The 21,508-nt window shown below is 46.3% G+C and overlaps 3 protein-coding genes across 3 annotated transcripts in view; 1 reads left to right on the forward strand and 2 right to left on the reverse strand.

The window, feature by feature from the left end:
• Positions 1–11,070, reverse strand: part of LAP3 (leucine aminopeptidase 3) — a 31,232-nt gene extending 20,162 nt beyond the window's left edge. The window contains exons 1-6 of the mRNA XM_050791964.1: positions 10,718–11,070; positions 8,350–8,465; positions 6,478–6,532; positions 5,896–6,001; positions 4,642–4,801; positions 3,154–3,318 (exon numbers count right to left, since the gene is read on the reverse strand). Coding sequence (XP_050647921.1) covers positions 3,154–3,318; positions 4,642–4,801; positions 5,896–6,001; positions 6,478–6,532; positions 8,350–8,465; positions 10,718–10,819 — 704 coding nt within the window. The 5' untranslated portion in view covers positions 10,820–11,070. The remainder of the gene's footprint in view (positions 1–3,153; positions 3,319–4,641; positions 4,802–5,895; positions 6,002–6,477; positions 6,533–8,349; positions 8,466–10,717) is intronic.
• QDPR (quinoid dihydropteridine reductase) overlaps positions 1–21,508 on the forward strand; it is a 213,523-nt gene that overhangs the window by 126,349 nt on the left and 65,666 nt on the right. The gene's annotated exons all lie outside the window — the stretch shown is intronic.
• The window catches only part of MED28 (mediator complex subunit 28), a 1,184,036-nt gene that overhangs the window by 35,566 nt on the left and 1,126,962 nt on the right, over positions 1–21,508 (reverse strand). The window lies entirely within an intron of this gene.

Genomic DNA, 21,508 nt, shown 5'->3' on the forward strand with positions numbered 1-21,508 from the left:
ATAGGTAAGGGATCCATTGCTTTATTTCTAAAAATGAAAAAAAAAAAAAATTCAACCAACAAACAGCAAACCAAAGCTATATTCCAATGACTGGAAAAAAATAGCCTATTTATTTGCTTTTTAAGAACTGCTGAGGCCCGGCGCGGTGGCTCAAGCCTGTAATCCCAGCACTTTGGGAGGCCGAGACGGGTGGATCACGAGGTCAGGAGATGGAGACCATCCTGGCTAACATGGTGAAACCCCGTCTCTACTAAAAAATACAAAAAACTAGCCAGGCGAGGTGGCGGGCGCCTGTAGTCCCAGCTACTCGGGAGGCTGAGGCAGGAGAATGGCGTGAACCTGGGAGGCGGAGTTGCAGTGAGCTGAGATCCAGCCACTGCGCTCCAGCCTGGGCGACAGAGCCAGACTCTCTGTCTCAAAAAAAAAAAAAAAAAAAAAAAAAAGAACTGCTGAATTCTATCTCTTTAATGTTGTCACATACTGTTTCTCACAGTTTCAACTGTAGCTTGAGGCATCTTTGATTTAAGTGAGAAAACTAATTAATTCTTACTCGATAAACACGGGATTAGGGGGGTAACAGAATGGAAACAGTCCTTAGCTCAAACTAGAAAACTGATGCCATATTGCTCTTCTTTCTAGGCTAGGAGCACAAAAGGGCTTTGTATTGATTTCTGGCCACAGTAACTAGGCCAAGAAAGAAATCCTATCCTCTCACAGACCAGTAACAACCACAGCCCAGGAATGCTCCTCCAGCACTTGCCAGCCACTTGTTAAAATGATTAAACTAGGACTGCATCACGGTGGGATGATCAGCACACTTCGAAGGGAAAAAAATTTAAAATTGGAAGATAAAAGTTTTAAAAATCACTTCAAAAAAAAAAACACAAAAAACAAGGCTGGGCAATGTGGGCATTTTAAATCATTAACTCAGTGCTTGACGTCTGATTAAAGTCCTGCCCTTGTGGAAGAACTGCCTGTGTATCTCTGATATACACCAACCTACAACGGAGAGGGCTTAGTGCAGCTATGTCTCAGTTTAACGCGTCATACTCCACCCATGCGTCCTGCCTGGTCTCTGCTGAACTCTTTTCTCTTTGCGTGGCTACAAGTCTTGCACCTTCTTCACCTGAACTGCCCTGCCCCACTCTCTTGTACTATTAACTTCTAAACAACCTACAGGACTCTGCGTAGGCTCCAGTCTTTTTTTTTTTTTTTTTTTTGAGACACAGTGTCACTCTGTCGCTCAGGTTGGAGTGCAGTGGTGTGATCTCAGCTCACTGCAACCTCTGTCTCCCAGGTTCAAGCGATTCTTGTGCCTCAGCTTCTTGAGTAGCTGGGAACACAGGCACGCACCACCACTTCCAGCTAAGTTTTGTACTTCTGGTAGAGATGGGGTTTCGCCATGTTGGCCAGGCTGGTCTGGAACTCCTGACCTTAAGTGATCCAACTGCCTCAGCCTCCCAAGTGCTGGGATTACAGGCATGAGCCACTACCCCTGGCCTAGACACCATATTCTTTTTAAAATTTTTATTTTAGAGGTGGGTCTTGCTATGTTCCCTAGGCTGGCCTTGAACTTCTGGACTTGATCTACCCTCCTGCCTGCCTCCTGAGTAGCTGCAAATAGAGGCGTGGACAATCGCACCAGCAGCTCCATATTCTTTGGCAGTCCCCCTCGTCCCTCTGCTCCTGCAGCACCCTCTGCAAACCCCATTTACCTGCCTATTCCTTCTTACAACATCCTCACTTTTTGCAAGGACAAGGACCACTGTCATGCATCTTTGTATGACAAATTCCAGGCACACCAGAGGAGCTGTCATCACCATTATTTGGTGACCAAAAGAACCTAAACACTGCTATAGATTAAACATATACTAACCATTCCAGAAATTTTATCAGGCTCTAAGTACTGTGCTTTCTATAGACTATAAATTTTTCTTCACTGCCTAAACCATAGGTGCATTCCTGAAAAAAAAGTGAACTCTAATCACAATTAAGTACTAAAGAATTCTTTAAAATGGAAAGAACTCTTTAGGTCAAACAAATACCTGTTGATGTGTTTTAATCATAAATTCCCAAATGCTCAGAGTTGGTTTGCTTAAAGGGCTGGAGATCCCAAGAGAGCGACGGAACTGGACGAGCAGCCTTTCAGCTCCAACAGCCTCCCACTGACACAGCACTCAGAGCTGCCTGGGAGCACCGATGCTGGAGTCTAGGCTAAGGGAATCTATGCGGCAGAAATTCCCATCCCATGTCTAGTGAGGCATGCTGTGTTCTTCATTTGTGTCCAAAAGTGAAGATAGGAAGAATTCACCAAAATAAACCATGTTAAGTTCCTCAAAAAATTAAACAGAGCTACCATTTGATTCAGCAATTCAACTCCTATTCAACCAAAAAGAAAAAAAAGGTAAAAAACAACCGGTGTCCATCCCCTGATGGTTTTAGGGGATGGGAATCAGGCAGTAACTGCTAATGGGTACAGGGTTTCTTTTGGGGGTTATGAAAATGTTCTAAAATTGATTGTGGTCATAGTAGCACAACTCTGTGAATATTCTAAATATCAGGCCAGGCTGGGGGGCTCATGGCTGTAATTTCAGCACTTTAGGAGGAAAAGGTGAGATTGTTTCAGCCCAGGAGTTCAAGACCAGCATGGGCAACATGGTGGGACCCATCTCTACAAAAAATTAAGAAATTAGTTGGGCATGGTGGCACACACCTGTAAACCCAGCTATTCAGGGGGCTAGGGTGGAAGGCCGGAGCCCAGGAGTTTGAGCCCATGTTCATGCCTCTGCCCTCCAGCCTGGGCAACAGAGCAAAACCTTGTCTCAAAAAAAAAAAAAAGAAAAAAAAAAATCATTGAAATCATTGAATTGCACACTTCGCATTGGTGAACTGTATGGTACGTTAATTGTGTCTGAATAACACGGTTATGAAACATACACGTACATAGTGTATCATGGCACTCTCTCAAAGGCAAGGACAGATAGAAAGAACCTCAAACTCAGCTCTATTCCAGCTCCTGTGTGGCCCCCCGTGGGTCATCTCAAATCCCTGGTCTCAAGTTATTCCTCTAAATAGTGAGGGAGCTGGATTTTAGGATCTCAAGGGCTCCTTCTGGCTGTAACATCCCAAGTCTGTGACACAATCCTGAATTACCTGATATGGACCTCGGTTTTACTACTAGCACTTTTGAGATTCTTCTCAATAATTTCGGCAAATCTGGTTGGCGTCATCTCATTGGCTGGCGTCTCCATCAACTGGCGTGCCAAGTTCTGCCCAGAAGCAAACAGGACTCCTTTCTGCCAGGCCTCCTGATCCCCACTGGCAGAAGAAAGATAAAGTGACTGTCAAATAACCTCTCAAGAATGCCGACTGCCTGCCAACTAGGAGACACTCTTACCCTACAGAAAACGAAAGAGGAAGATTACAAATCAAAAACGATTGGCACTCAGGACCTGGATTCATTTTTCGTGATCTGACCCAGGGCAGCAGATGGTATGGTGCAAAGAGCTAGAAAACATGGCCACGTGCAGCAGAACCAGAGGGTATCCGGTCAGGCACTTCCCTTCAGAATCCTCAGCTGCATAAAAAAGGGCCTGTGCTGTGGGGTCTTTGAAGCTCTAAATCTGCCACATAAATGAAGAGAAGAGGCTTCCACAGAAAGGCGCGTTTTGTTCTCCTTCACTGTATCAGGAATGATGGAGCCCCAAGTGCTAACTGCAAAGCAAGCATACGGCAGTGGCTCTAATGTGGCACTGAAGGCCTTTTTGCCTTCTTTTACCTAAGTCGGGGCTCCAAATTCCAACCCTTCTGTAAGCAGGACCAGCTTTAGAAGAGAAAGGATACAGGCACGTGTTTCACAACCCTGGCTCTTCCTGTGGCAACACAGAGGTGGGTGAGTAACAGTAGATGGCCTGGAAGGCCTACCACGTGCCCCCCACTTGATGTGCCCTTTTGGATGATGACACAAACCCCATGAAATCAGTGTTACGACTCTATTAACAAAAGTAGAAAATGAAGCACAGAGATTTCAGTCATGTAACCAGCAAGGTCCCCCAACGAGTAAGTGGTGGAGGCAGGACTTAAGCCCATGCTGACTGGCTGCAGAGCCCGCACTCTCCTCCACTCCCCACAGCTGCCAACCCTTGGGCAGTGCCAGGGCCCCCACTGTGCTTGGCACCATCTGCTGAAGGTCTCATCTTATTTATTCCTGATAGCAGGGACCCCACTAGCCCACAAGGGCAAGGACCAAGCATCCAGAGGATCTCTTCATCTGCGTGGTACTTGCGTTTAGCACAAGGCCAGCAGGTGCCAGCCAAATGAACATCATCTGGGTTGAAACCTGTGGGATATGTCTGTCATGTCATTCTCCCCTCTCAGGTAAGAGCTACCTGTTTATGGCTTCCTTGTAATCAGAGCAGGGAGGGATCCAGGAGTCATGGGGGAAACAGACACAAGACGAGAGCCAGGAGCAGAGCTTGGGCTTAATTGTGACCACATTATTAAAACGGCTGAGGCAATGGGGAGGTCACAGCCAAGCCATGCAGCTGTGGGTGGCGCTGAAAAGCAGGCAGCTCATATCCCAAAAGCCAGGCTGTCAGAATGCCAGGGAGCACCACCCTCCTCCTAATTTGCTTCCATCACCTTCCATAGAGCTTCGCGGACACAGTCATCTTCTTTTTTTGCTTCAGGTCATCGTATTCATAGAGACCAAGCACCGCTCCCTCCGCAGCAGCCTGAGCGTCTCCACAGGGATCCACCTCCACAGAACAGAGCTCCAGGTCTTGAACCTGCCTGCACCCCGCTTGAAAGGACAGAGGAATCAGAAAACTGGAGTCAGTCCAAGACAATTCAAATAGCACACAGCAGAGGCATGGTGTGGTGTGCTGAGAAAACAGCCCTGGGGTTCAAATCCCAGCCCTGATACCCAAATGTTCTGAGCCTCATTTCCTCTTCTGAAAAATGAAGATGTGAGTGCATTTCACAGAAAGTACCTCACTCCCAGGTGCTGGTGGTGAGGACAGGCTGATGGAAAGAATGAACAGCTCCCCCCGGAGAGCAATACAGGCTCTCAGGAAGTGGCAATTATTCCTAGGATTATTTCTGAAACACTATGATTTCCTGATGAAGCTTCCCGATTGCCAAGAACTTCTCTGATTAAAAATGGCAGGGAAATGATGATGCTGAAATTATATCCAAGGAACTGAGCAAAGTCCATTATTAACACAGCATTTTATTAAGATCAGGTCAGCAAAAACTCTCAAATAAAAGTTATTAAATAACCACTTCAGTGACATCTGAAGTTAATGAGCATTTACAATATACACAGGCCTAAAGAGTAATCAAGCCAATTATCACTGTTTCAGAAATGTTTTCTAAAGCATCTTTAATCATAGCTCTTAACGGTATTAGGCCCGTCCTGCTGCTTAACGCTAAGTGACTCAATGACCTCTGCTGGGACACGCTGGGACAGGCACACATCTTTGGCTAGTGATAAACACGCATGCCACGCTTTGCTTCCTTACTCTCCTTCTTTGTAAAATCTGATGACTCTGTGTTATTTAAAAGTCAGGAAACATCAGGGTGGCATTACAAAAAATCTACGCACTACAGGTTTTGGTAAAACACAGCTCTAACATGACAAGAGCGAACAAATGGTAGTAAAAACACCCAAACAAGATATAGACACATTAAAAATAAAATTCCATTAGCTAACCTTCTGTATTTATCATAAAGCCAAGCATATTCAGCAAGAAGAACTGAATTTTTGTTAAGATGAATTATGTCTGTGTGAACGTGGGAAGGGGTAGCAATTGGTAAAAGGACAAAAAGGGGGAAAGAGAGGTCATCATAAAGAGTGGATCCTTAGGATTCTTTAAACTTAAAAAGTAAAATAACCTGCAACAGCAGCTCTGATGTTTTCTTTGCCTTCATGCCAGTTTTCCTGTTCGTCGATTCCAGCTGCCTTTTTGCCGAGGCCAACTAGCACCACGCTGGGGAAGTCCTGTCCCACAGATACACCAAATCAACCATTTTATTTCTTTCATGCGTTCATTTCCAGCAGGGAATTTTACACGTGGAAACTCACTGAGCTCCCACACAATTACTTTAACTGTAGCAACAGGGCTAAACTCATGGTGAAATTTGGTTGTGGTTTTTTTTTTTCTTTAAACCTGTGTGTTCTGGCAAAATTTTATAACTTCTATGTTTGAGAGGCAGAGTGAGTGAGGATACTTTTGCAAATAATTCTATGTAAGCCAGAGCCACAACCGGATAAAGAAATCCTTCAGATTGAGGAATATAAGATAGGCAGTACTTTTTGACAGTAATTTGCCTCTTAATCTTAAATGTTTCTGCTTAATACTGGAATAAAATCATACAATCCAACACAAAATGTTTAGTATGACTAGACAGTCACAATACTTGGTATACATTAGGTGCTCATTGAGGGTTTACCAAATGATCATTTTCTTCTCATACCTGATGCAGACCATAAAAGGTTCGAGTCTTGCCTGCCTTCAGAGGTGGTCCAGATCTAAAACAAGAGGAAACAGTCATTTTAAAACAGGTAGTTTGCTCTGCTCACTTGGGAAGGCACACTTACATACTCACCATTATCACACTATTCTGCTAACTGCTTCCATGGTCTTTTTCACTAATGGTTTTATCCAAATACAGAATGCTCTCAAGCCAGATTTCTTTTCTTTTCTTTTTTTTTTTGATAGAGACAGGGTCTCATTATGTTGCCTAGGCTGGTCTCAAACTCCTGGGCTCAAGCAATCCTCCCACCTAAGCCTCCCAAGGTGCTGGGATGACAGGTGTAATACAGATTACACCGCTGATCTACCGTGCCCAGCCCAGATTTCTTAGGTGTAGCCTTTCTAATTCTAGCTCAAAAACGATTTAACAAACTTTCAGATTAGATCTAACACAAACATATTTGAAAACAATGGAAAGCAATGCCACAGCTGCACAAGGCATCTGAGCACTGACTGACGCTGAACCCAGTGAATCTCAAACTTTTTCAATAAAAGACACAAGACACCAAAAACACTGCAGTAATCTAAGTGGTGTTTGGCCTGGAGGTTGTATATCTATGTGGTTTCTCTATAGACCGGACACCCGAACCGGATACTGACTATCCTGGGCAATTTCCAAACAAAACAGATCCATGACTATAAAAGGCCCGTAGCACAGATGCTCTGGAATGCAGCTGACAGCCACCCATTAGGAACGCAGGGTGTTCCGTACTCACAGGTTAGCTTTCGGATTAGTGAATTAATCAGTGCACTTGAGAATGCTCTGTGTACTGCAAGAACTGATAAGAAATTGAGAAGAGATACAAATTCTCTTAACTGACGATTAGTTACCATAATTAGACTGCATCTATTAGATTCTAATTAATACCGTAGTTGCAGTGGTTTACGTGAATACTTCTATGTCTGCCAAATATAGCGCGCAGTTACAATGTTTCCCTGCTGTCAGGATCTCCAGCCCCACGGAGACTTTTTGTATTTTAACTGTATCCCCAGGTGATTCACAGATATTTTAAATTTTGAGAAACCCTCGCAACTCCAGGCATGCAATAAAAGAGCAAAACCCTTAGGCTGCTATTAACTATCTTAGGGATCCTGCTGTCTCTCACAAGAAAAGGGGAGTTAAAAGAAGTAGAGAGGTTGGTGAGAAGGCAGCTGGGAGGAAGAGGGTGGGGAAAGTGAATTTGAGCTAGGAGGGTGGGCTGAGGAAATCTGGTACTTTCCAGATTATTCTGGATCCCTCCTTCCCAATAGATTTGTGATTGGGCTGGAAATGGCCTGACTTCCCAGAACTGCAGACCCATTCATACTGAAACAAAGTACCAAAGTGCACTCCAAAGACACAGGCTTTCACTTCTGCTTCTGGCCAGAGCACTTCCCAGAATTGTCTTCTGACAAAAAGGCACAGAAAAATATTCTTGGCCTGGCACAGTGGCTCACACCTGTAATCCCAGCACTTTGAGAGGCGGAGGCAGGCAGATCACTTGAGGCCAGGGGTTCAACACCAACCTGGCCAACAACGGTGAAACCCATCTCTACTAAAAAAAAAAAAAAAAAAAAAAAAAAAAAGAAAAATATATATATATATATAAAAATTAGCCAGGAGTGGTGGGGCATGCCTGTGATCCCAGATACTTGGACGTCTGAGGCATGAGAACGACTTGAACCCAGGAGGCAGAGGTTGCAGTGAGTCGAGATCGTGGCACTGCACTCCAGCCTGGGCAACAGAGTAAGACTCTGTTTCAAAAAAGAAAAGAAAAAATACTGTTTTGATTTGGTGGCACTTTAAGAACTAGAGCCCACAAGCAACACTTACATGTTCAAAGTCTCTCTCAGCTTTCCAGCTATCAATTTATCAAAATTCTCTCCTGCACTTGTGAACTGCGGCACATCATCTTCTTTTTCTTTGGAATAGATTCCTAAAACAAGGCCCTGGGAATAAGCAAAAAATATAAATAAAATAGAGTAGATCCCTTAGAGGGGCTCAGGAGTCCCCAAATTCCAGAAGGAACAAATAATTCCACACAAACCTTGTCCTCCCCAAGGACAGAAGAAAGCCAAAAAGGCAGCAGGAGCTGGGCTCAGCTACATGTGCACCTGCCCAAGTGCTTCAGATTCCTGCCAAAGCAAGACCCATCACTACCCGTCCTGGACATTGCCCTGGGTTTTTGTGCTCACTCATGGGAGACAGCTTCACTTTCAAATAGAGCAGAAAGATGTTTTGTTTAAGAAAAATCCATTTAGAAAAATGGATTTGTTACGAAAAATCCAAGTTAGACCCTGAAAGGAATCAGAACATGCCACTCCAAAATGTACCGCTTTGGCACACTGGTTATTTTGAGCTAAAGGCGCTTGAGAAACAGCAGGTGTAGAAGGGCTCTCTGACCTCCCTTTCTCCCTAAAAGCAGGTCATACAAATCCCCATGAGAAAGGTGATCTCCCTATACCAGGAAAAGGAGAACATTCTTATCACCAGAAACTGGAAGTCAACACCAAAATGGACCTGTACAAATAAACCTACTGAACTTACCCTTATCTTCTATTAGTTCCCCTCCATATGATTTCCTAGTGATTATTCCACAGTTTACTAACCCAAGCCCCTTAGTCTTGTCACATCCCCACAACGTATTGTCCTTTGTTTTAAAAGGTATACAAGCTTTTGGGCCCAACGCTTCTTCAGGTCTTCATTTTCCTCTTGCAGTCTCCCGTATACACGTAAAAATAGTAAATAAAATCTGTATTCTTTTCTCTTAATATATCTTACGTCAGTTTTCTTAGGCCCAGCCACAGAACCTAGGAGGATAGAAGGAAGATCTTCCTCTCCTACAATCCTCAAGTGCAAATCCCAGGTATCCTAGGATGCCGTTCCAATCAAGGCAATGGCTGTGCCTCCCATCATAAGGACTGTTGCCACGTAAGGACTGCGGTCAACACAGAGGCTGTAAGAGAAGTACCAACTTCCTAGAGAGGGTAGAAGCATTCTGCTAAGCACTTAGCGGCTCACTCCCTTCTTCTCCTTTGCAAGTCCCAGGTCTCAAATACCAGAAATGAGGAAGTAAACCTAGTAATACTTAGTATTTACTTTTGCACAGCAATTTATGACTTTAAAAATGTTTCGTCTGCCTGACGGCAATTCTGCGAGGTGGAAAGAACAAGTAGTCTCATTCCCTCTTGACCGATAAGGAAACTGAAACCTAATTTGACAAAGGAGCTCCTGTGTAGTAGGACTGAGTGAGAATCCAGATGTCTTCCCACCCATCAGTTGGTCTTTCCACAAAACCACACAGACACTCAGAATAGTGACCTCTCGGTCTTTTCCACCCAAGACAACAGCCTTCCTTGGCATTATTAACTCTGCCAGGTTCTAACTTTCCTAAGATTGTTCACTCCCCGGGAATCAAGCCAACTGGGCAACTGTTATCTGGGTAGGCTGTGGCACAGTACCGGAGACAGCACTGGTCAGGCGACTGGTCCCTTAGCCACTGAGATACCTGCAGGAGACTGGAGCTCAAGCTCTACCTAGAACGTTCTTCTGCAGGGACAGTCATCTCTTTCTGGTGCTCAGGTGTGACTCCCAAGCTTGTGCTGGTTCCGAGAGTCATTCCCTTTCCAGATCCTTCACATCTGACGAGCGACCTTCGTAATTTTTTGGAGTTCACTTTTCTTCTGGAAGGTGCTCTTAATTCTGGGAAATGTGGGTCTCTCTGCAAAGCCCTTTTCTCTAGAGAGACATGCATTTCCTCTAGAAACCCTTCCAAACCACTTAACTCCCTGACCTTTCACTTCCGCGGGGGAAAGAGCCCTGTGACTCTGGGACCTCAGAAACCCTTTCACCTTGGCAAACTCCCCCAAGCTCGGGTGGGGGCCCCACCGCTGCGTCCTTCCCCGGGTTACTGCGAGGACCGCGGGTGACAACCGGAGCAAGCTCGCGGCCGAGCGGAGCCAGGTAAAGGGCGGCTACAGCCATCACCCCCTCGCCCCAAACGGGAAGCGCGCCCTCAATACGATCGCTGGGGTCCTCAGCGGCCTAGGCCGATCCCCGCAAGGAGAGAATTTTTCTTTTAAACTGATTTTTGCAACTTGGCGTGGACGCCCCGCACACCGCAGCTTCGACCCGTCCAGCAGCCCAGTCGCCCACGGGCATGGCCCCAGCATCGCACCGAGAGCGAGCCGCCGCCTCTCACCTTCGTCATGTCTGCGGCGGAGAGATCCCAGCTCCCGAAACGTCTCACCGCCAGACGTCGGACGACAACTCGCCCCGCAGCCGGAAGAGGCAGCAAGAACATCTTGTCGGCTCAGCCCCTCGCGCCGCCCTCCAGCGAGCACGTGGAGAGCGGTGGGCGGGCGCGCGCCTGGGGGCGCGGCTTTCGGGGTGCAGACGGCGCGCGCGCGAACGGGCTCGGGCGCCGGGCGAGCGGACTTGCGTCTGGGGGGTGGGGCGGATGGGCAGCACCGGCCGACTGGACTGTTGGGACCAACCCGCGGCTGTTGAGGGGACTCAAGGGTGCTCCCGCATTCGTGTGCGCGTGCGCATGCGGGCGGGGGCGAAAAGGCGGGGCTTCCGGACGCGGTTTACAGTCCCGGGACGAACGCGAAGTAGAGGGGCGGGACCGAGAGGGTGACGTCACACGATGGGTGGGACGGAGGCGAGGCGAGCTCTGAGAGCGGGCGTGGGCGGAGCGCTGGGCAACTCTCGGGAAATAGGAACTGAGTGCCAGAGCTTGTTCTCGAAGTTCTGAATAGTAAGACACTCCTACTGAGTTTTCGTTTTTTTGTTTTGTTTTTTTGAGTCGGAGTCTCACTCTGTCGCCCAGGTTGGAGTGCAATGGAGCTATCTCGGCTCACTGCACCCTCCGCCTCCCTAGTTCAAACGATTCTCCTGCCTCATCCTCCGGAGTAGCTGGGATTACCGGCGCCTGCCACCACGCCCAGCTAATCTTTTTTTTTTTTTTTTGAGGCGGAGTATCTCTCCTGTATCCCTGGCTGGAGTGCAATGGCGCGATCTTGACTCAATGCAACCTCCGCCTCCCGGGTTCAAGAGATTCTCCTGCCTCAGCCTCTCGAGTAGCTGGGACTACAGGCGCCCAACACCACGCCTGGCTAATTTCTGTATTTTTAGTAGAGACAGTGTTTGGCCATCTTGGCCAGGCTGCTCTTGAACTCTTGACCTCCGGTGATCCATCCGCCTCAGCCTCCCAAAGTGCTGGGATTACAGACGTGAGCCACTGTGCCCGGCAAATTTTTGTGTTTTTAGTAGAGGCGAGGTTTCACCATGTTGGCCAGGCTGGTCTCGAAATCCTGACCTTGTGATCCGCCTGCCTTGGCCTCACAAAGTGCTGGGATTATAGGCGTGAGCCACCGCTCCCGGCCTGCTGTCGTAATATTCTTAGTTATAATATTTGCAAAGGTGGTTTCATTCTTATTGTCTGTTTCCCCCCAGTCATCTAGGGAGCCATGCCTTTTTCATCTCTGCATAGTGAGTGCCTAGATCTAGCATTTAGACTGTCTCTGGAACCAATACAGGGTGCTCATAATATGTTTGAATGAATTCATCATCAAGGTCTAGTGCAGGTAGCATCTATAATTAAAGAACAGGATGGGTGCTATGTGTGGCTTTCAGATAATAGAAGCAAAAACAAAGAGAAAGCTTGAAAGGAGCCAGCAGAATGAGAATGCTATAGATGATTGAGGTGGAGATATGAGTCAGGAGAATGTGTGGGAGGGTGCTGGCTTGGCTTGGGGGTGGAGAGATCAGGCCTGCCTGGAATAAGAGGTAGTTATACAAAGAGAGTGATGCTGGATTAAAGGGAATCTTGAAAGGCAGGAAGAGACGTTTATTGTGGATGTTGGAGTCAATAGACAGTCTTTGTAGAAGCTGGTGGGGTGGTGAAAGCTATTTATGGTTGATAGACACTGGAGTCAAGGGTGGAGAAAGACTGAGCAGTGCTGGGAAGAGTGGTGCCTTAGTGAAAACCAATGCATCATCCAGAGAAACCCTTTTCTTAAAGACAGGGTCTGGCTCTATCGCCCAGGCTGGAGTGCAGTGGCACGATTGTAGCTCACTGTAAACTTGAAGTCTTGGGCTCAAGTGATCCTCCCACCTGAGCCTCCCGAGTAGGTGAGACTACAGGCTTGTGCCACTAGGCCTGGCTTTTGTTTGTTTGTTTGTTTGCTTTTGGTAGAGATGGGGTCTCTCTCTCTTGCTCAGGCTGGTCTCGAACTCCTGGGCTGAAGTGATCCTCCCACAACAGCCTTCCAAAGCACTGGGATTACAAGTGCACGCCACCTTGCCCAGCCCAGAGAAACTGTTGAGGAAATTCCTTTGGGTTATCTTACTCAGATTCTATGGAAGCTTTTTCACAACTCTGTAAATTGCAGACAGTTATGAGATGCAGTCAACTCTTGTCTATAGATATGTAAGTGCTATCCTGTCCAGTTGATATGCATTCAGTTTCTGAATCTCATTATTTACGGTTGACACCTATTATCAGGAGCAGAAGTCCAAGTGCAGTCAAGAATGGGACAGAACAATGATTTACTCACCCAGAGAAGAGACAGAGCGGAAGCAGCTTCAATAGTGGGTGTTGGTCCCCCATGGCCAATGGGTCCCCGTGCAGCAGACACAGGGCAATTGGCCTCCATGTACCTCTCTTGTGCTATAGCAGCATGACCCTTTGACACCCCGCCCCTGCCCTGACTACCTACACTCACCCCACCAGCACAGAGTGTGAAACACTGAGAGCTGGGGAGTGTGTCTGAAGGTCGTTGATGCGCACACTGCACACACTGAACACCTTGAGCCATGTTTCTGTTGTGCTAAAATGGAGTGTTCACTGTCTACATTGCCCTGGTGAGACAGGGGTGCCACACCATTCGCCGGCCACGTGTCCTTTCATCAGTGACTGTGTGAGTGGGATGTTCCATTGTTCAATGGCTCCATGTCCCTGTGGATGACAGGGTGCATGGAAAGTCCATCATATTCCATGGAAGTCAGTGGTGCACGCCTGTAATCCCAGCTACTTGGAAGGCTGAGACAGGAGAATTGCTTTAACCCGGGAGGTGGAGGTTGTAGTGAGCCAAGATCATGCCATTGCACTCCAGCCTGGGCAACAAGAGCGAAACTCTGTTTCAAAAAAAAAAAAATGATCCACCCATTGTTGTATTGCTTGGACAATGAAAGAGGTTCCTTGGTCAGAGTGAGGTCTCTTGGGGTATCCAAAAACATAAGTTCTTTTCAAGGGCCCCTATGGTAGCTATAGCATCCATAGGACAGACTGGAATGGCAACACCATAGCCTGAGTAGGTGTCAGTGGCAGTGAGGCACCAATGGGGCCCATGGCTAGGGGTCAAGGGTCCAATGAGGTCAACCTACCAGACTTAGGTGTGTCCTAGTCCTCAGTTTATGTGCCTTAATTTTCCTCTCGAAACAATTTAGGCCCATTGGCAAGAATCACAAGATTGTACTGCATCCTTAGTCTCATCTTTCAGGATCATCCCTCAGGCCTTGGCGCCTTCTTGTGTCTGTGGCGGACTTCCATGTCTAGTGGGTTGATGTATCAAGCAGGCGGTTGTCACTCATAGGGCATAAGCTTGATCGGCGAGAGTTTCATTCATGATCCATCTCAAAAGGCCATTTTCCATGAGCATCCACGTGAGTGACATATATTCATCCTTCCCAGTCAGCAAGCTGCTTCCATAGTTCTTGTCCCCACGTGGGGGATCTCTCAGTAGTCCAGTCATTCAGCTGCCATTCCCCAATCACATGTTAGACTCTTGGCAACATCCCATGAGTCAGTGAAAAGTAGCAAGGTATAGTGGTAGGTGTGGCCTGCGTGGTCATCACCACTGCACACAGTTTGGCCCATTGGGGAGAACATTCATATCTAGTCAAGTCAAAAGATGACCATCTGGTGGCCAGATGGTAGCAGTCACAAGCCAGGGCACCCCATTTGCTTTGTTTTGAAGACTCATCAGTAAACCATGTCATACCATTGGCAGGTACATCTTTGAATCTTGGACCCCAGGTCACCACTGGAGGGGCAAAGCATTAACAGTGGGTCTCTTTTGCTAACTGGCTATTTGTTCATGGAGGATTTTAGTTCCTGTGGTCCTGGCTGGGCCTGATCTTGGATGTTCCGTTTCCATTTGCTGATTAAGCTCTATTGAGCCTATCCAATTATATTGATAGGATTCATAAACACGAAAGTGAGAATGGGCAGTTTAGGTCATAGCATCATACGCAGCGCTCTGGCTATAGGATGCTCAGCCTCCACCAGTGCCCAATAGCAAGCAAGGAGCTGCTGTTTGAAAGGGGTGTATCTGGTGGCTGCCTCAGGCAATTATATATCAAAGATTGGAGAGGCTGGTGTCCTCTAGTGGCAGTTTCCTGCTGCCACAGATTCCAATTGGCATGTGTGGATTTTGGGGTCACCAGCAGTTCTGTGGGGCCAGCAGGCTGCAAAGGCAGTGTCTGGTCCATGGTTTATTAAACAACTTCCAAGGCTACTGCTGCAAAGGACCCTGTTTCAACTGGCCTCATCCTTAACTGTGCCATTTGGCCTGAGACATTTGCGTCTATATTGTCCCTTTATCGAACAGATGTGCCAGCCAGGCTGCGTGAGACTTCCCTGGCATTCGTCCATATTTGTCCTTCCATTTTTGTGTTTCATTCTCAGAGAAGGACCTCATTTCCACAGTTCTGTTTTCAGCAGTGCCATTGGTGGTTCTGTGTTGAGTGCAAACAGATCTTATTTGAGGCCAGCAAGTGACTGGGATAGGTGAAACTCTCTGCACTAGGGGCTCCTCCCACTTCCGTCTGACATTGTCTGTGGCCCCTGGGACACCATGGGAATATCACCCCGTGATCAGAGGGAGGCCAGCCTCCACTGCCCCTCTACACCCTAGAGAGTCTGCAACACCCTGGGGCAATGTGGCTGACAAGCCCTTGCATTTCTACCCCATCATGATGCGTCTCATAGAGACTTGCTCACTGAGCCAAACTGTCAAGCAAGTGACATCTGTTGCCTATTATCAGGAACAGAAGACCCAGCCCTTCCGCCCACTGCATTCTGGTGTCTGAGTCACCAACGGAAACACAACACAGTTGAACCCTGAATGGAACAGTGCTTTACTCACACAGAGAAGAGACAGCAAAATTGGCTTCAATAGTGGATGCTGGTCCCCCATGACCAGTGAGTCCCCTCGCAGCAGACACACCCCCCGCACCTGTTTCATGCTGCAGCAGAAGGACCCTGTCTCCTCCCTGCCCCTGTGGGGTCTAAAATACTGATAGCCAGAGGCATCCCTGAGGGCCATTAACGCACCTGCTTAAACAGGACAAAGGAGCACACATTGAGCCTGAAACGGGGAAAGACATTCCCGCACAAGGTGATAAGCCGGGCCCACGCTGTGTGGGCTCTTTGTCTCTGTTTTTGTTGAGACGAGTTTCGCTCTTCTTGCACAGGCTGGAGTGAAATGGCGCGGTCTTGGCTTACCGCAACCTCCACCTCCCGGGTTCCAGCGATTCTCCTGCCGCAGCCTCCCAAGTTCCTGTGATTACAGGCATGCACCACCACACCCGGCTCACTTTGTATTTTTAGTAGAGATGGCATTTCTCCATGTTGGTCAGGCTGGTCTCGGACTCCTGACCTCAGATGTTACGCCTGCCTTGGCCTCCCAAAGTGCTGTGATTACAGGCATGAGCCACCACGCCCGGCCAGGCTCTTTGTCTTCTCTTTTATCTCTTAGGAAATGTTCCAGGCACTTTTTTTTTTTTTGAGACACGGAGTCTTGCTCTGTCGCCCAGGCTGGAGCACAGTGGCACAATCTTGGCTCATTGAAACCTCCACCTCCTGAGTTCAAGTGATTCTCCGGCCTCAGCCTCCTGAGTAGCTGCGATTATAGACATGCGCCACCATACTTGGCTAACTTTTGTATTTTTAGTAGAGATGGGGCTTTGCCATGTTGGCCAAGCTGGTCCCAAACCCCTGACCTCAGGTGATCCGCCCGCCTCGACTTCCCAAAGTGCTAAGATTACAGGCGTGAGCCACTGTGCTGGTCCCAGGCTCGTTTTTATGTGGCTAAGGAGGGGGTCAAAGGGCTGTGTGAATGAGGCTGCCTTTCCCAACATTCGGTGCATAGTTTCCATCCTCAAGGTCTGTGGTTGCTGCCGTGTCAGCTAGGCAGGAGGAAGGGGAAAGACCAATGGCACCCACCCAGTTGAGTCATGCCCTTTCAAGAACGCTTTTCAACAACTTCCGCCTACATTCCACTGGCCATCCCTGTCTGGAAGGAGGGCTGCTATCCTGAATAAAATCTGGGTTCTAAAACTAGAAAAGAAAGAAAGTCTCAGCTAGGTGCAGTGGCTCATGCTTGTAATCCCAGCACATTGGGAGGCCGAGGTGGGAGGATCGCTTGAGCCCAGGAGTTCAAGGATGTAGTAAGCTATGATTGTGCCACTGCACTCCAGCATGGGCAACAAGAGTAAGACTTTGTCTGGGATGTCGGGGAGAGTGGTGGGAGGAGAGAGAGAGAGAGAGTGTATGTGGATATTGTCTAGGCAACAAGCAATTTCTGCCCATGTAGTAATTACTAGTCATCTCACAGGTCAAGGCACAAATTTAGTTCCCCAAAGAAACATTTTCTTGATGCCTGCACCTAGATCAGGTCCTCTGTGTCTATGATTTTTAACCTCTCATACTCTTTTTTCTTTCACAGGGCTTATTGCCATGCCAATTAAATCATTCTTATGGCCCTTCCAATACCCTGTGGCCCATGAGGACAGGAACCATAAGATAGGTTCCATAAGACAGGAACCAATAAGATAGCTTATTCACCATTGTATTTCTAGTGCCTGCTATTGCCACTGGCACATAGTAGGTGCTCAACAAATATTTGTTGAATGAATGACCGAAAGGGTTTTCATTTAGTACCTGGCATTTTACTATAAGGAAGGGGTCCAAAATCAATATTTCAGGCCTTTCCATCACCCTGCCACCTGTAGAATGCAGATGTAGTAGAATGTAGATGCTGTGAATGGAGCTTCCGGAGCTATCTTGGCCTGTGAAGACAAAGCCACACCCTAGGGATGGTGGAGTAGACAGGGGAGGGAGCCTGGGTCCATAGTGGCTTCATGGACATTCTATACAAGTCCTGGACAGCAAGCCCACACTTCTTTAATGCGAATGTGTAAGTCATGGTGCATTTCAGTCACTGTTGATTTGGGCTGGCTGTCACATGTTGCCAACTCTAACCTTCATAAATCAGTGAGGTTCACAGGTACAAAGTATCTTCCCCAAGGCCAAGCTACAGTTCTCCGAGCAGGGATTTGGACCTTGGCCTGTTGAGCCCTAGGGTCTGTACCTTTAACCCTTAAGTTACAGAACTTCCAGAAATCTCAGAAAAAATTGTGTTGACATTAAAGCAGCAAATAGAACTTTGCACTTGTCATGAGTAGTAGGGATTACTCACTGGACTTTTCCACACCACTTTATAGCAAGGCTCAGAAAGAACTGTTGTTCACATTCTTTTTTATCTTTTTTATTTAAATAAAGCTACTGAACAACATGAGGCTCTGCCTATGCCTACATTAAAGCGGCTTGACCATCAACGACTTGACGGTCTTACTCTCTTTTCATCGTGTTATTATTAGAGGCAAATATAATTGCTCCTCGGCCTTTTAGCTAAGATCCAGTGTAGAGCCAAGTACAGTGTCTGCTTCAATGTATGTTTAATCAGTGAATGATAGATTTCACTGAAACAAATGGAGGGTTTCTTTAGCTCTAACCCATTAGTGAATGGAAAAGCAACATAAGCAAATACAATTACCTAATCATGTTTGTTTTCTAATAACTGCCTATATTTTGAATTTCAGTCTTGCACTAGAATATTAGTTCTTTTCCCCAGGGGGAGAAATTCTAAACTCTATCGAAAGCAAGTTGAGTGTTAGAATTTGGATCAATTTGGGGGGCTGTGAAGGCAACTGATTTGTTCTCCAGCAGAGCAGTGATCAGGTAATAGAACTATCTGTGGAGGAAGTAGAGGACACTTCAATTCCTGGACAATTAAACTGTCTGTAAAGCACATGTGCCTGATTTCCTGTTTGATGAATTCAGTTAGTTTTGTGAATTTTTTTAAGTTAAATATGAGGATTAATTTTATTATTTTACTAACGGTAGAATGGACTTGTAAGTGAAAAGAAACTCAATAATTATTTAACTTTGCAATTGTTCTTATTCCATATGAGGAAAATCAGTTTTTTAAAAAATTTGAGTTTCATCTTTGGTTTAGTGTGTTTGGTCTTTTTAGATAAGTATAGAGCTGGAAAGAAATATTCTGGAGTTTTTAGAAACTTAACTGCTAAATATGACCTGTACTTGGTACAATATTTAGATGTTAAAGCTAGCTTATTATTATTTTTTAAACTTTTAGGTTCGGGGTACATGTGCAGGTTTGTTACATAGGTAAACTGTGTGACACATGGGTTTGGTGTACAGATAATTTTTGTCACCTGGGGAATAAGCATATGTGTTTTTTCTGATCCTTTCCCTCCTCCCATCCTTCATCCTCAAGTAGGCCCCAGTGTGTTTTTGGCCTTCTAGTACCCATGTGTTCTTTTTCACACTAGCTTATCTTAATACCCCTTTAAGACTTTTCGGGAGGGGTTGAAATCTGAGCCAATGCTGAGTCAATGTGTATTTTGACCTTCTTACTTACATGCATCGGAGGCCAACCTGTTGAACATCCCTTCATCATCACTGGCCAAGGAGCATCTATTGCATATTTTCCCCTCATCCTTGTTTTAATGCCACTTCCTAGTCTAATTTGTTGCCGGTAACAAATACCAGCATTTCTTAATGTTGTTTAAATCAATACGATTGCACTGTATATTACAAATGCTGAATAAACTCATGGCTATGTACAAATCGAAGTTTAGTGTTTTAAAATAATATGTGTGAAACTTTGAAATTTGTTTTAATAAAACAGTCCTCGAAGATGTATTTCAATTAGAAGGAATCTCAGGCTGAGTGTGGTGACTCACACCTGTAATTCCAGCACGTCAGGAGGCCTAGGAAGGAGGGTTGCTTGAATCCAGGAGTTTGAGACCAGCCTGGGCAACATAGTGAGGCCCCCGTCTCTACAAAAATAAAAACAAAAAAATTATCCAGGTATGGTGGTGTGTGCCTATAGATCCAGCTACTCAGGAGGTTGAGATGGGAGGATCCCCTGAGCCCAGGAGATCTAGGCTGCACTGAGCCATGACCATACTACCGCACTCCAGCTTGGGTGACAGAGTGAGACCGTGTCTCTCAAAAGAAAAAAAAAAAAGAAAAGAAAAAGGAAGGAATCTCATGTGCAAAGATCATTGGCAAATTTATCTCCTGAGTGAGATCATAACAGCTACTACTATATATTAGGTATCTACTAAGCACAAATAAAGGCTGAACATCTTTTTTTGTTGTTGTTATTTGTATCCATTTATTATGTTTTTTTTTTTTTTTTTTTTTTTTTTTTTTTTTTTTTTTTTTTTTTTTTTTGAGACGGAGTCTCGCTCTGCCGCCCAGGCTGGAGTGCAGTGGCCGGATCTCAGCTCACTGCAAGCTCCGCCTCCCGGGTTCACGCCATTCTCCTGCCTCAGCCTCCCGAGTAGTTGGGACTACAGGCGCCCGCCACCGCGCCCGGCTAGTTTTTTGTATTTTTTAGTAGAGACGGGGTTTCACCGTGTTAGCCAGGATGGTCTCGATCTCCTGACCTCGTGATCCGCCCGTCTCGGCCTCCCAAAGTGCTGGGATTACAGGCTTGAGCCACCGCGCCCGGCCTATTATGTTTTTTAAGAGGGAGTCTCGCTCTGTTGCCCAGGCTGGAGTGTAGTGGCATAATCTCGGCTCACTGCAACCTCTACCTCCTGGGTTCAAGTGATTCTCCTGCCTCAGCCTCCTGAGTAGCTGAGATTACAGGCACCCACCACCATGCCCAGCTAAATTTTGTATTTTAGTAGAAATGGTGTTTCACCATGTTGGTCAGGCTGGTCTAGAACTCCTGACCTTAATAGATCCACCTGCCTCGGTCTCCTAAAGTGCTGGGATTACAGGTGTGAGCCATGAACATCTGTTTAACATATGGTTTTTTTAAAAAAAACATTGATCTATTTCTCATCTCTTTGTCTTTTTGTTTATGAACTTCTTATTTATGGTACGAAATATTTTCATTTCCCAGAGCTTGCTTTTCTCATCGATGCAATACTTGCTATGTCTTTCCGTGGATATTAATTACACTTGATCTGAAGGGTTTTTTTACTGCTCTCTGAATTGGCCCTGTTTGTTCTGACTTCTGATTTCTTCTTTGTTTGTTTTGGTCTCTCACTTTGATGTTGGCAGGATTTCTTCCAATGCCTGGTGATCTTTGACTGTTGAATAAGTGGGGGACTGGGGGTGGGGAGGGGGGAAGGGTTGAAAAAGTAACTATGTTAGTACTACGTTCACTTAATAGCTTTCCAGGTGATGGGATCAATTGTACCCCAAACCTCAGCATCATTCAATATACCCATGTAAAAACCTGCACCTGTGCCCCCAAATCTAAAATAAAAATTGAAAGTATCAAAAAACAAAAAAGCAGACAAACAAAAAGTGAGGACTGAAAGGCCAAATGAACCTCTTCGTGCTCATGGGAAGGACCTGATAATTGGGGTTTCTTTAGGTATTACCTTGGCGTGATTAGGTGGGACTCCATCATTTCATTGGGACATCACCAAATGTCAAACTCTACAAGCCTTTTCTCTTGGGCTTCCGCTTTCCCCTAAAGGGGATCCTTCAATTGCCCGTCTGTCTTAATAGCCTGACTGCTAGTTTTTTTGGGAGCAAATCAGGAGAAATATATCTGGGGTCAGATAATCCAGTCTGTAGCTTTTCATTTAATTTCACTATTTTCTGTTAGGTGTCTCCCCCTCCCTGACCTGGGTCTGGGGCCCCCAAATCTGG

This window comes from Macaca thibetana, chromosome 5 (genome assembly GCF_024542745.1).
Source record: "Macaca thibetana thibetana isolate TM-01 chromosome 5, ASM2454274v1, whole genome shotgun sequence".
NCBI classification, from domain to species: domain Eukaryota; kingdom Metazoa; phylum Chordata; class Mammalia; order Primates; family Cercopithecidae; genus Macaca; species Macaca thibetana.